This window comes from Doryrhamphus excisus, chromosome 14 (genome assembly GCF_030265055.1).
Source record: "Doryrhamphus excisus isolate RoL2022-K1 chromosome 14, RoL_Dexc_1.0, whole genome shotgun sequence".
NCBI lineage: Eukaryota > Metazoa > Chordata > Actinopteri > Syngnathiformes > Syngnathidae > Doryrhamphus > Doryrhamphus excisus.
Window position 1 is genome coordinate 9,801,579 of NC_080479.1, and position 14,204 is coordinate 9,815,782.

The following is a 14,204-nucleotide window of genomic DNA, read 5'->3' on the forward strand; positions in this document are numbered from 1 at the left end:
CAAAAAAACGCATTTATTAAAAACAGAAAAATATACAAACTTTTTCAGTGCTTTGGTTCTGATTTTCTACAAGAAAAGCTCTGATAAAACATTCCACTGTTCTCAAATATCTTGATTTTTATTTTTCTGTACAAAATAAGATGAAAAATAAACAAATCAAGAATAAAGAAAATCAATCAATCAGTAATAAATAAATATAATAATAATAATAAAACAGCAAAAAATAAAAACTTAAGAAATCGGTAGCCTCCAAGTTATTTCCTTTAAATTTAAAAAAGCCACAAACTGACCACTTCCACACGGATAGGGAGGATAACTATTAACAGTTATTTAACCTTTAACATGAACATTAATCAAACGTGATAATTTTTTCTGGGTACATGATACCATACAGCATCCATATCAAACTTGCACGGGCCGCACTAACGTTAAACTTTCATATCAAGGCGGGGGCCTCAAACTAGTGTCCTGCGGGCTACATTTGGCCCGCGGGCCGCGTGTTTGAGACCCCTGACCTAGAGTATATATCGCTGCGATGCTGATGAACCATTACACCTCAAAGCATCCCAAAAAGGTGTAAATCCTTAGTGGCAGCTTCTGACTGGCCAATTTTGTTGTTTGTGCCAGGCAACCTCAGCCTTTGCACAGCAAACACCCACTGAAGAAGGATTACGTGGGCTTTATCCCGTCTGAAAAACTGACTTCATTTGCGAGGAGGTGCTAATAGGTCAGCCAGTTGACGTTGGAGTCAGAACATGGTGAGGTAGTCGTTTAATGCCGCCACAGAGGAAGATTAAGTATTTGCGCTCAAACCGGAAAGCTCATCCGACGCTCAGGGGGGATTTTGGATGGAATCAAGCAAGAAGAGAGGCAGCCAGGAAAACATCTACCTGAGCTGTTCATTAGCTCAGGGTGAACTCATGGCCACGCAGATAGCATACTCACTGAGGACCTATCTCGACAACTGCCTGTTAGGACAAGTGAAGAATGGAACTATTTACGGATTATGTTTTTAGACTGTCAACTTTTTTCCTCTATCCCATCATCTCAGAGCCTCCACCGCATAATGAGTCGGTAGGTACATGTATAAAAGGACAACAATAAACAAGGCCAATAAAGGCATGCTTGGACAAGACCGTAAGACTTTAGCCAATCAAACACCTTCGGAATGAACTCAAATGGAGATGAATACAGTCTTTCTGTGGCTAACTCGTATTTTCTTCCATCTTCTTTTGTCCATTCAGCATATGTTACTGTTTGAAATGGAAGAGATGACAGAGACCAGATAAAGATTGTTTATCTGGAGCATAAGAGGAGAACGTTCTGGAATCTGTATGCCACAACACGTCCTTTAAGCAAGCAGCAAAGCGAAACATCTTGCCACCGTCAGATGAATGAAAATATTTCTGCATTGCCTGCCAAGAACTGTGTGCAAATGGAAATGAGAGCAGGAGGAATATTCAGTGTTCCAGGTTTAAGGACGTTCAAAAATTCAGTCTTGGGAGACGGGATGTGTATTGTTTATAAGCGTCTATTGTTCTGAGACTTTGATCACTCGATAAACTGCTAATTGCATCTAATTCTGTCAATAAGTGCTCAAAAGTCATAAGCCAAAATGACGTGTCGTCTTAGCTTTGGGGTCCAAACCAACCTTCCAAGTGAGTCAGAGCATTTCTTCCTGTCACACACATAGCAGGCACTGTAGAATCTGAATGACTGGGTTTTAAATCACAGACAAATTGTGTTTGACTGTTTACTGATGAACACATGTAAACAATGCAATTGGAAACCAGACCACTCAGGTATGTGTGTATTTTGATTGATTGATTATTGGAGGGGGCTTTCTATGAATGCAGCTGCTCGAAACAATATTGAATTCACATGCGAAGAAGAGAGAGCCGGAGGCAGGTGGGATGTTCACACCAATAAGAATAGTATGTCCATAGAAAACTTCACTGACATGCAATACATTAATTAAAAGTAATTCACTTTCATTGCGGGACACTTTTTAAATAGTCAGTCCGATGCCTTTGAGGCTCACCGTAGCCACAAGAATTCCAGTTTTCTTTTCTGAGTGGGGGGAGTGTTTCAAATTAATCTATTGTAGGTTTATGATGGACACGTTTCCCGATAAGCTTTCTGCAGAATCAGAGAACCTTGTCATCCCCTTGGTGTCGAACAAGGGTTAAACCTCCAGATCAATATCTATAAGGTGTGGGATCATGGTGAGTGATGACTGGACCACTACTTCCTATGACAGCAGGGCTTAATGAGCGGAGTCTCCTAGGGTCACACATACACACACACACTGTGTCCAATAGCTCCTTATTTCTTCATTAACATGGTGGTGCAGTTATTATACACTTAAGTTTCAGTAAGTATGAAGTATGCTGATATCGTCCTATAGGCTGCTATACTTGTATCTCACCTATCAATTTTCTATGCTAAAATTGCCTGTGCTGTACAGGAATTAAACATTTTACAATGAAACATTGATTTAATTTCATACAACGTCTTATTCTCACTCACTCTCTGGGGTCTACTCTAATTAAAAAAACAGGATTCCCAATTAAAACACAAATGAGACATTATAATATCGTAATATTTGAGTCCAGCCACCAAAGACAGGGTACATTATAGACATTGCAATGTTACCTTTGCAGGACAAACCTACACATCTCCTATATGTCAACCAAACAGCGACATTTAAATGCACGTCTGTCGCTCCGACTCAGGATTCTTAGCTTGCTTCACTCAATTAAATCTGGCTCTTTTTTCCCTTCTGATCCTCAAGATGGAGAACGTTTAGTAATGTCACAGTCTGCCCTTTAGCTCAGGTGACATTTGAAATGCAATGTTTCTGCAAAGGCCGGGTCATTCCATTTACTTTTCCCAGGGTACAAACGTGTACAACAAGGATTGGTCTTTCAAGAAGCAAATAGTCCTAATCTCTGTTTTGAAGGCAACATTTGTCACATGCATGGGATTTGGAGGGATGCTAAAATGTTGGTGGTCAAGGCAAAAATCGTGACAATAACCAGAGAAGGAAGGAATTGAACAACTTTCCGCTGAAGCATCACTGCGGGGGCACTACAAAAATGTCATTTCACGCCATTTGTGAGGATATCATGGAAAACAAATAAAACAGGGAAAACAATAAGCACATGAACCATGACATGAAGAGAGACAAGGTTGTTAACACTTCTCAATGAGCTACTTTGAGCTCACGTTCATGCAAAAAGTGACATTTAGACAACAATCGGCGTGTAAGCACTACACACCTCATTAACCAACTCGCTCTTCAACTAGCATGGTACTACATTAAAATAAGATGGCCTTTAATTATTGCACAAAATTAATTATGTCCATTACACCATGCCATTGTACACAATGGTACTAATTAATAAGCACTGTGGACACAATAGAACAGGTCTTTGGGGGGTTTAAAGATAAATAAAATGAAAGTGCATGTACTCTCCCAACCCTCAGAGCTTGCAATTTCCTTCTTACACCGAGTGACAATTATTGGATAGATTATCCAGCAGATATCTCAGTGGAAGGCCATAATGGAACAACACCGGTGACATCATTTTCACAGTCAGTCCAAGACTTGCCATAGCAACGTCCTCGCAGGCTATTATAGTTCTCAGACTTTCATTACATGAATGGAAGGAAACAACAACACTAACAACACATTTTACAGGAAGTCACCTTATTATCAGCTGCAATAATGATCCATTTCCATATTGATAATAACGGAGGAAAGTGATTCAGTCAGCATCATGTTGTGAAAATGTTTCCGTGCTGCAGGAATATTGACCGAAAGCAACAGACATGTTATTTAACAACTGAAACTATGTGTAGAGGGAGAATATACATACAGTGTGCCATACACGGTCCAGCAAAGAGATGATTGTCTTACAGTTGCTGGCTGTATGGTCTACAAACACTGGGGTCCCTAGGTAACGACGGGTCCAAAATACATTATCGGCTGTGTCAGGAGGCCACCTCCTTATGTCATTTTTAATTCATAAGCTTCCAGGAACCTTATCTACCTCTGTGTGCGCTTTAAAATTGCTTGCTGTGACACTGGCGCTCAACTCTTTGCCGTCTACATTGAACTGAAGCAGTATTCATGCTGGCTCAACACTTTGCTCCTTAGCAATATTGCAACACTGGCTCTGTTGCTGCCATGCAATACACGTCCACAAGTGCTACATCTTCCTTTGAGACTTTCTCATGCACTCCAAATTATTATACGTTTACAAGCAGCCTTCCTCCAATTGCCTGTCTCCAAAGACACCAAGTTTAAATGTTGGTTTTATTTGTTTGTTTTAATTTGATGACTTTAAAAGGCTGACAAATTCAATTAACTTGATTTCAATGTATTATTATCATAAAGCTTAACAAATGCTATTGGATTTGGCTCCCTTCCTGCCTTGTAAGCATTACATGAGCCTGCATATTTGAATACTTACATTTGAGAAAAGGGGGAGAACAAAAAACAAAACAAAAGCACGGCACAGCAGTTTTAAAAACTCAATTGCCTCCTGCGGCTATACAGAGTTACTTAAAATGATGTTATTAAGTGTGGGATGGCTTTAGTTTAGTATGGCAGTAAATTCAGTCAGGTTTGTCATTCAGTGTGTGACCAATCACAGTGACGTCCAAGTCCTTCGGGCCACACTTCATTTAACAAAGTCTCATTTCCGTGTGGGATATGCAACCGCTGATGAGTGAGATCAAGCGTAACGGACAAAACCATCAAAAATAATGTGTAGTTTTATCTTATTCTCTCTGAATGCACACAGCAGAAAACACAAGGATGCATGAGCAGACTTTTTTTCTTTTTTACAGTATATACCCTTAAAAGCGTAGAGTGCCACTAGACTCTTAATGAATGAGTGTATCAAAACAAAAAAGTGCAGTATTGACTGGTCCTTACCTCTTTATCCATGCTCTCTAGATCCTCCTTGCAAAGCGTGTACAGCGGCATCGTCTCCGACATGCTTGGCTGACGCTCCCGACGCGCCGGCCCTAATGACTTGTCATCCTGGCTGGGCCCCGCTGCTACGTCTTGTTGACTATTTGGCGTTCCCCTGAGGTATGCAAAAAAAAAAAAGGACAACATAGTTAGCAAAATGAATGCAAGGATGAAAGTCTTTCCATTCTTTCATTTTAGACGTCCACTTCATTAAACTGATCTTCTTTGATGACTTAAAACCAAAGTTGATGCAACAGTGCTGTGTCCTTAAATGACTAAAGCCTCCATTGAACTGAAGCGCAGTCTCTCCTGTAGCTGCCGGGTGTATGGTCTACAAAAGCAAATAACTGCCGCCAGGGTCTCTAATTGGTTCTGGAACAAAAAACTAACAGCTCTGGCTGTAGGCAACCCCCTGATGTTTACAATGAAATCATTGGTGGTATTAATCCTGGACGAGTGCTTCCCTTTGCATATTAACTCGGGGCCAAATAGAGGTACCTTCCACTTTCTCATGCACTCCATATCCTTAGTTAAAAAAAAAATGAAATCAAATATGAGTTTTGTAATTTCGGAAGCCTCTCTCCAATTAGCCTGCTTCCAATAAATGCCCAATCCTCTTTGAGGTTCAGGTAACCTGACTCCACGGAGTACTTATTGTATCCTTCTTCATTATCATCCAATATCAAAGAAATATCAACTGTGCTACCATAACTCAATCCTTGCTCGCCCCCTCGTGGATCATTTCAGAATAGATCGAAAATCTGGCTGTGCAATGTTGACGTATCAGTAGTCGAAGTACAACAAATAACCACCACAGCTTTGCCGTCCTGATGAGTAGGTAAGGCAACAGCATGTCTCCATTGGGAGTCATATAGTAAGCACAGAAGCTTGTTTAAGGAGAAGGGATGGAAGCGAATGGGACTCTGAGGACAAACCATGTAGTTAAGATGTGTTATGAATGAGTTTTTGCGTCAATACTACACAGGCAAATACCAATAGTAGTTTTGAGGAATACCCAAGGGTTGGTGCTTCCGTGTTGCCCTTATTTTGCAAACACAGCAATTACAGCAAATCATACTCCTGCTGATATCGAGTCGTGAGAAGCTGCTAGAGTGTTATTTCATCTGTACGTTACGATTATATTGCAGTACCTGAGACACGTCTGCTGCTCACGTTGATCAGACAGAGCAGAACCTGACGTCTGGAGGTAAGGCGCTGCCGTTGATGTCCGAGGGGCCCTGCGAATCAGCTTCCCGGTGACGCGGTCGTAGGTTCGAACCTCCGGAGGCGGAGGTCTGTGTTGGATCGGAGGAGGTTGCTGGAAATGAGGCTTCTGCCGGGAGCCCCACAGGAAAGCTGCCGGGCTGTTGCTCCTTCAGCCAGGTGAAGAAATTAAATGAGAATGATAAACACACCCTGCTACCGCCACCGAAACGGTTGCGTTAATATTATGCAAAAATGAGATTTTTTGGCAGTACTGCCACCTGCAGGATATTGCTGTAATGTTTGCATTGTATTGTATTAAAAAAATAAATAACAACAACGTATTAGGTTACACAGCTGGACTCTATCATCAATGAGGAAGATGGAGGAAAAGGCCAGAATGAAAGTACACAGCTCGTGAGTGAGAACAAAGAATCTACTGTCTCCCAGTATATTTCCATCAGTCGTATGTAAGTGCTATGGAACTGTGATTGTGCTATGCCAGTGCGTGTGTGTGTGTGTGTGTGTGTGTGTGTGTGTCAAGAAGACCTTCTATGATACGCTCTTAGACTGAATCTACAGGTGTAATCTATTACTGTTACTGTTCACCTTGTGCTTTACTCAGTCAAGCCTGGTTATTCCTAGTTTTATCATACCGTGTCTGCTTGCAGTAGTCCTCCTTTAGCGGGAAGAGGGTCTCCTCCACCCTCTCCCAGCGCTCCAGACAACTCCACAGCCAGTCAGGGTTAACCACGTGGAGATGCTTGCACGCCAGCGCTTGACGGACCTTCTCCGTGCCTGGTTGACATAGACCAAAAAAAAAAAAAAAAGAATGGGTGACAGTCTTGACCTTTCCATCAAAACCCCTTTGTTCGTTTTTTTTTTTTTTTTTGGGGGGGGGGGGGGGGGGGGGGCGCTGGAAGAGAAAGGAGAAAATAATTGCCAGGTCGATACGCTGACAAAGAGAAGGTTTGTCTTCTGGATGTGCTGTCCTTTCATTTTCCTGCCCGCTCTCTGAACCCCGAATACTGGATAATATTTATTGATGTTTAACACAGTCATGCCCAAACTGTAACTCCAGCATTTGTGGTTCTTGCGTAGGTTTTCACATTAAAACACATTAACAGTATTTGGGGAGAAAAAGTGAACTTCATGAAACTAATTGGCTTTCCAATCACTGCAGTCTTTTCAGGGATTCATTCCAAATTAGGCAAACTTTGTAATGTCCTGATTTCCTTGATGTCGCTTCTCCTCGCTTCCCAGTCGCCCTCTTCTTCTTCTGCTGTGCAATGTGAGTGATTGCCAAGTGAGGCTCCCTAGGCAACCGGCACCACTTCCTGTGCTCGCTCGCAACGTAAATTGAATTGGTGGCACATACAAGCATGGGCCTCATTTTGAATATTCCTCACTGTTTCTGAGCCAAGAGTAAGCAGGCATTTTAGTAATGTTCTCCCGATTGAAATGAACTCAATTACCCACTACCTTGCGATACAAGGTTTGTGTCAGGATTGGACGAGGCTGCGTTGCACACCACTTGCCAATATGCCAGTAAAGCTGGACTTTAAAACAAGCCCTGACGACCATTGTTGGATTCCAGCCTCATTAAGCAAAAAAAGCCTTCCATCACTTCAGAATGGTTCCAGTTAAACGTCTCAACTGGCTGAATGAAGTAAATAAGAAGAATCACAAGGCCTGGCTCAGCTGGTAGAGCGGTCGTCTCCCAACCTTAAGGTTGTGGGTTCGATCCTCCGTCCTGCTGTGATCATGTCAAAGTATCCTTGGGCAAGATACTAAACCCCTAGCTGCTCCTGATGTTCTGGACTCCTGCTTCCATGCCCAGACAAGTTGCCACAATGAACGTATTCCTGGATGTACATTCCTCTCATTCCATGTGGAAGTGGTACATTTTTGGCTAGTTAGCTCAGTAGCGTGCTATGCTAGCAATGGCCATCGCTTAATATCTTTGCAGTGATATAGTAGCCTTCGCAATGTCATGTAAACAAAGAATAATAGGAGTGTAAAAGTAACTACTTTCATAATGCTAAAAATTATGCTCTAATTACAAAAATATTCTGTTTAATATTGAATCCTACTTTGTATTCACTTAGTAGTTTACGTAGTTTAGCAAAATAAACGCTATAGTTGAAGCATTTATGGTCGATTTTTACTTACCAGATTTAGCTGCAATGAGATGTGTCGTTCCATTAGGTTCTTGTGAGTTCAGAACCAAATTCTTGCCAATCTTTGCCCCCAGTGCCTTAGCGTGGTAGTACTCCCGAGTCCTCTCAAATGGGTAGTTGGTTGGGTACAAGCCACTGAACACCAATGTGGTGCCCTCTAACGTCTTGCTCTTCAGCTCAGGAACAATCTTGCGAATGTCCGGCGTGTCGGGCGTGTCGGGCACCTCCTTCTTCAGGAAGGTCTCATAGCGGGCATAGTACTCCGTGTGGATCCGCTCCAGCACTTCTTCCAGGTAGATGAGGTGATCGTCCTTGTCGTTGTCCGCTTCCTCTTCATCCTCGTCCTCCATGCTCTGGTCCAGGAGCTCCTCCCCCATTGTCACACCAGACTGTTCGCTATTCTGTGACTCGGTTTCGGGTTCCCTCCTGTCTGAGCAGCCGTTCCCAAGCTCAGGGAGAAGAACGTCTGAATGTTCTGCCGAGTCAGAAATTGTTTGTGCTTTATCTTTTGTCTCTTCTCCGCCATCTTGCTCAGACTTCTTTTCCTGGCTGACCTCACTGTCACCGTCCGCAGAGGTCGTCTTTTCCTTTATAGACTCACTGTCGCTGTCACTGGAAAGGTCAAAGTCCAGATTATTGGACTCACCGATTGCTGTTAAAGAGTTCGGACTGTCCTGGGCATCATCTGTCCTGCTAACACTCTCCTCTTGACTATTTTCTTGGCCATGACCCCCCTGAGTTTGCTTCGATGTGGCCTCAGATGCCTCCTCATCAGCCTCTAAAGGTTTACTTAACGCCTCGACCTGCACAGGCCCGGCGGGATGTGTCCGTTCATTTGTGGGGACTCCCTGAGAGCACCGAGACTCCGCTGGGCCGTCGTTTACTGGCTTTTTCCTGAGACCGTTGTTGTGCTCGTCTGCACCCGGGGCTTCTAATGGTTCTGTGCTCTCTGCTGGGCGACATGACTGGCTTCCTGCAGGGGGACAGGGCACAGCAATCAGCTGGTATTCTACAACTTTAGAAAGACTGGATGGAAGGTGGCTTGGCGGGAGGATCAGGGCAAAACTAGACATTGTATAAGAATACATATAAAACATATCATGTGAATATAGTTTATTATTATTAGGACAACCTCTTTACAAGAAAATAATTTACTAGTAACATTTTTAAAGTCATAATTACTTTTAGTGTTTGAGCTTGTGTGGGAATTTGGACACTGATTGGTTCATTCATTTTCTACCGCTTTTTCCTCACAAGGGTCGCGGGGGTGCTGGAGCCTATCCCAGCTGTCTTCGGGCGAGAGGCGGGGTACACCCTGGACTGGTGGCCAGCCAATCACAGGGCACATATAGACAAACAACCATTCACACTCACATTTACGGATTGGTTAAACTTACAAATTTATCATTTAACTTTTTGTCTTAAAAAAGAATTGTCATTATCATGACATTATTCTCATATTACAAGCGCACTCCTGCAATATTTTTCCCCTGAACTCAGTTTTTTTTTCATTTCAGTGTGTGCTAATATTCATTTGCTTCCAGCATCAATAAGAGCCCATTACAGTTGATTTCCCTATAGAGTCAAATTGTGTTTTAATATAATCAGTAAACCTACACGTCGCCCTTCCTTCCTTGTCTTCACTTACTTTTTCCATATTGTTCGGCTTCCCTAGACAAACACCGTACATCTTAAATCTAAAAGTCTTCTTCGGGGGACATTTATCACTGAATTTGTTCTGCGGCAAGATGTGCCAAAGCGAATAGCCAGTCAAACACAGTAGGCTGAACTCTGCGCCCTCATTTAAGACTCTGCACTGCCTTTAAACAACAACCTAACAAGTGAGCTTTGCGAGAGGACTTTCTTGTTAACTTAAAAGTGCCTCTTAAAAGCGGACTGTGCAGGGAACTGGAAACGCTGGACGTGGCATCCTTGGTTGTACACACAGCTTCACAAGGACGTCGCTCACTGGGAGAAATAACTTAAGGACCTTTCTTGGCCATGAGAGCTTCCTGCGAGCCGGGCGGCGCGTTCATATCCCCGATGCCCTCGAAGTAAACGTATTTCTTCACAGTGATGAGGTTGGGCGCAAACTTCCACACGTCTTCACGGTCATCAATGATGCAGACCATTGAATCCCCACAGGGGAAAAGGTTCCTGTTGGGACATTAGAGGGATTTCAGCTTGTTGGCGTGATTTATTTGCATTTAAATGTATGGAATTCCCACCTAAGGTTCCCCGTCTTGGAATAGGGGTCGATGCATTCATCTCTCGAAAGAATTCGATGGGAGAACAGCTTTGTTTCAGGGTCCAAAAAGCCTAAGAAAACAACATTAAAGAGCAAATGAGTGCATTTTGCTTGATAACCCACACCGCTTTAACTGTTTAAACTTCACAACCTCTCTGTTGTTCCTGACAGGATATAATATACAAAGCGACTGCAGTCAACCACACCGGCCTTGCCTCATCAGGGGTAGTAGTAAATTTCAATTCCAAAGGCATTAAACATTCATCATAAGGTGGCAAAACAGGGCTGGGCTGGAGTTATATACTGTAGGGCATGATGGAGGGCTGCAGCCTGAATAAAGCATGGCTGGCCTACCTCAATTTCAAATGCATCACAATTCTGCTGAGGTTTTCATGTTTGAAAGTTTTGTAGTATTTCCTTGCAGACTGGTGGAGAAAGCAGTCAAAAATACACATCATGGTGTAGTTTATGCTCTGTATAAATCAGAATGTGAAGGTTAAATCAGTCGTCTACAGCTAACCTTACATAGAACAAAATACACTGGCACAGAGCTCCCCCCTCTGGACACACACAGGAAGTACAACCAGCAAAGACAATTGCCAAGCTCAATAATAGGTGATGAGAGAGCAAATTACCCGCAATGGTGTGTGCATAAAGACGACTGCCGAATGTGAAGACGTGCAACTCGTACAGTTTGGCGATTTTCTCCAGGAATTCCTTGCAATGCGGGCGTAGTCGCGTGTGGAGCATTGGCTCTCCTCGCCCCAGCTGGAAGTGGAAAATGCCCTGCAGGAAAAAATGATAGGTTTGAAGTGTTTACGCTTGTAGAATAAACTGTGCTCATGCTGTGATAAGTACCTTATTTGACATTTGCTGGCAGTGTTGATCGGTGGTGTGGATGAGAGTCTGGTCCAAGTCCACCATCAGGACCAGTTTTTTGTTACGGCGCAGCCTCTGCTGGTCCTCCCTGCCAAGCAGCTCTGCTTGCTGTTTGGATGGATGAAGACAACTCATGTGATGACCACTGTTTTGAGATGTACACTGTATATCATAAACATTCATATAAAGACCTGCATTAGTTTTTGTTGAGATAAATGGGGACGAACAAATTTCATTTTCAGTGTGGCGTTGCCATTTTAGGATGAACAGAGAAGTCAATTTTACATAAAATAAAATAAACATCCTCTGGCTAATTCCACATATGGCCCTTAGTGTATATAATCTGGAAAATAATGCACACCATTTCATTATTTTTTTAAGGTATGTCCGTCACATGCCTCACCTCAGAGCTGACCATCAACTCGGGCACACTGTGCACCATGGAGACTGTTGCCGTAGAGATGGGAGTTTGCTGGTTTCCATTTGTGCTCTGCAGTCTGATAGAGAGAGAGACAGGGAGGGGGTTGGGGGGTTATGCTTTTTGCTGGTTTCTATTACATCCTTGAACATACGGTGACTCAAAAGAGAAGAAGCTTTTGAATTGAAAGTGTTTTCGCTTGAATGTGGTCTGATTCAAACGGAATGATTTATCACCACAATATTATCTCTGGCGCCACCTGAGGGTATGATCTCAAAATGAAGAAACCACAAATTATCCTAGCTAAAGCAACACCGAAAATGTGTCAGGTGCATACAACACATGCTGCTGGCTTAGAAATCAGCTCAATGCACCAAAAGAAACTAATTAAAATGATAACGTTTTAAAACTAAATAAAAATTTGGTGAGACAAAAGCAAATGCCCATGTCAGTAGGTCCCAATAGCTTTCATGGTTTCCAATCCAATTGCCCATACAGTCTGCATATTGTAAAGATAAAATAGAAGATGTATTACACAAATTGATCTGTATGTCAAGCATCTTTAATGTACAAAATGTACAAAAGCGGTCCTCTGCAACCATAATTTTTCTGTATGTGGCCACATTCGTGCAATTCACATTTGTATTAAAAACTTTTACTGTATTTAGAAATGTAAAGTCACCATTGAATCAATGATCAAAAAATGAAGGCACCACAAATCCTCATAAAATGTGTCAGGTGCATACAGTTACCAATCATCACAAAATGTCAGAGTTGATATTGTGTGTGAAGAAACAATATTATTTGTATTTCCTTACTGGGTCAAGTCCAGGCCACATTCAGCACATAAGCCTTTCATCACTATGGGGTGGCTGCATCCTGCTATTCTGACAATGACACCCCTAGTAAAAACATTTGCAAAAGACAGTACAGTGTTAGTTATTTATAACAATAATATAATGAATAAATCACATTACAGAAACAGGAAAAAAGTGAAGTGAAATGGTATTTGATGTGATTCAAATGACAATTAATAGTTGCAACGTTGGAAAAAAACAGAAATAAAGTAAATAGAGTCATCTGTTATCCTTTTAGCTAAATATTTCATTATTACTGTAACTAAAGAATAACATAAAAAAACATATGATCGCATCTTCCTCAAAAACACAATGCCCCACTTCCGATTTCAGAATAAGAGCATTCACATGTACCAAGTTAAAACCCAAGCGTGGGTATCCCAGTTATTAAGTCTAGCCTTCGTAAAGTTTATTCATTCTCAGTTTTTTCTCCAACAACAACAACCCTACAAATAATGTTTACTAACACAAACCAATTTTATTTTGAAAGCCAAGCAAAACAAAACATTGTAGTCGCTCGCTTGATAGCAGTGTACAAAACAAGCTAGCACCCATGCTTAGCAGCTTGTTAGCCAGATAGCACAACACAGCTGCTACGTCCTCACTCAGGGTACAGCTGAACCACAACAGGTTAAAATGTTACAACAACTCACCCAGGCTGTATGACCTGTCCGGGGTGACAGCACAGCTCCTTTACGACTCCCGCGCGGTCCGACTTCACCTTCTTCTCCGGCAGCCTGGTCGTCGCTGCCCTGATGGGGACACAGAGCGCTAACACGGAGTCCACATTGACGTGAGAGCCAGGTTTGACTTTCCACTCCAGAAGCCGACAGGGGAGCGTCCCAAACGTGTAGCAGACATCCGACACCTGCACCGCGGGGCCCAGCGTTGATACATCGCCGCCACCGCCGCCAGAATCTGCGGGAGGATCCTCCATCTGCTCCGTACAAAAAAATAAATAATGTTCTGTTTAAAGACTATCCACTACAAGTTGCAACTCGAGAAACATTTAAAAACGCTTTTATGACAGGCTTGCAGGAGAATTAAAATAAAAGTACTGGATTTAAAGCCACTAGCTTCGACAGGTAGCCGCGTTCACTCTTCCCGCCCGTAAACAGGAAGTGGCAACACTGCAGACACGCAAGTCACGATGACAACTTCCGGTAGTTAAAAACGGGCAATAGCATTAGAAAACCAAACCAACTAATACATATAATTATAGTAAGGAGGTACTTATCCTCTATTTCTCTTCACGCTGGCACTTATTAGCGAGGTGCAGATCCACACTGAAATAGCGATATTTATATATTTCCATATATACCAGCTCTTCCTGCTGTAAAATCCATAATTGAATCAAATTATTCATGCTTTTGACACTTCAGTCATTTGAGGTAATATTTGTCTGAAACGTTGGTCAGTTGAAACGGAGCCACGT

At 42.4% G+C, this 14,204-nt stretch overlaps 1 protein-coding gene across 2 annotated transcripts in view; it reads right to left on the reverse strand.

Moving 5' to 3' along the window:
* The window catches only part of ctdp1 (CTD (carboxy-terminal domain, RNA polymerase II, polypeptide A) phosphatase, subunit 1), a 29,931-nt gene extending 16,034 nt beyond the window's left edge, over window positions 1-13,897 (reverse strand). Inside the window, exons 1-12 of one of the 2 annotated variants that reach the window (XM_058047368.1) lie at window positions 13,828-13,867; window positions 13,423-13,706; window positions 12,731-12,814; window positions 11,898-11,991; window positions 11,474-11,602; window positions 11,251-11,401; window positions 10,596-10,686; window positions 10,358-10,524; window positions 8,360-9,340; window positions 6,844-6,985; window positions 6,136-6,357; window positions 4,946-5,099 (exon numbers count right to left, since the gene is read on the reverse strand). In XM_058047368.1, coding sequence (XP_057903351.1) covers window positions 4,946-5,099; window positions 6,136-6,357; window positions 6,844-6,985; window positions 8,360-9,340; window positions 10,358-10,524; window positions 10,596-10,686; window positions 11,251-11,401; window positions 11,474-11,602; window positions 11,898-11,991; window positions 12,731-12,814; window positions 13,423-13,706 — 2,499 coding nt within the window. In that variant the 5' untranslated portion in view covers window positions 13,828-13,867. Of the gene's footprint in view, window positions 1-4,945; window positions 5,100-6,135; window positions 6,358-6,843; window positions 6,986-8,359; window positions 9,341-10,357; window positions 10,525-10,595; window positions 10,687-11,250; window positions 11,402-11,473; window positions 11,603-11,897; window positions 11,992-12,730; window positions 12,815-13,422 lie in introns of both variants that reach the window. The other variant, XM_058047367.1, reaches the window with a different exon arrangement.
* Between the last annotated feature and the right edge of the window lie 307 nt (window positions 13,898-14,204).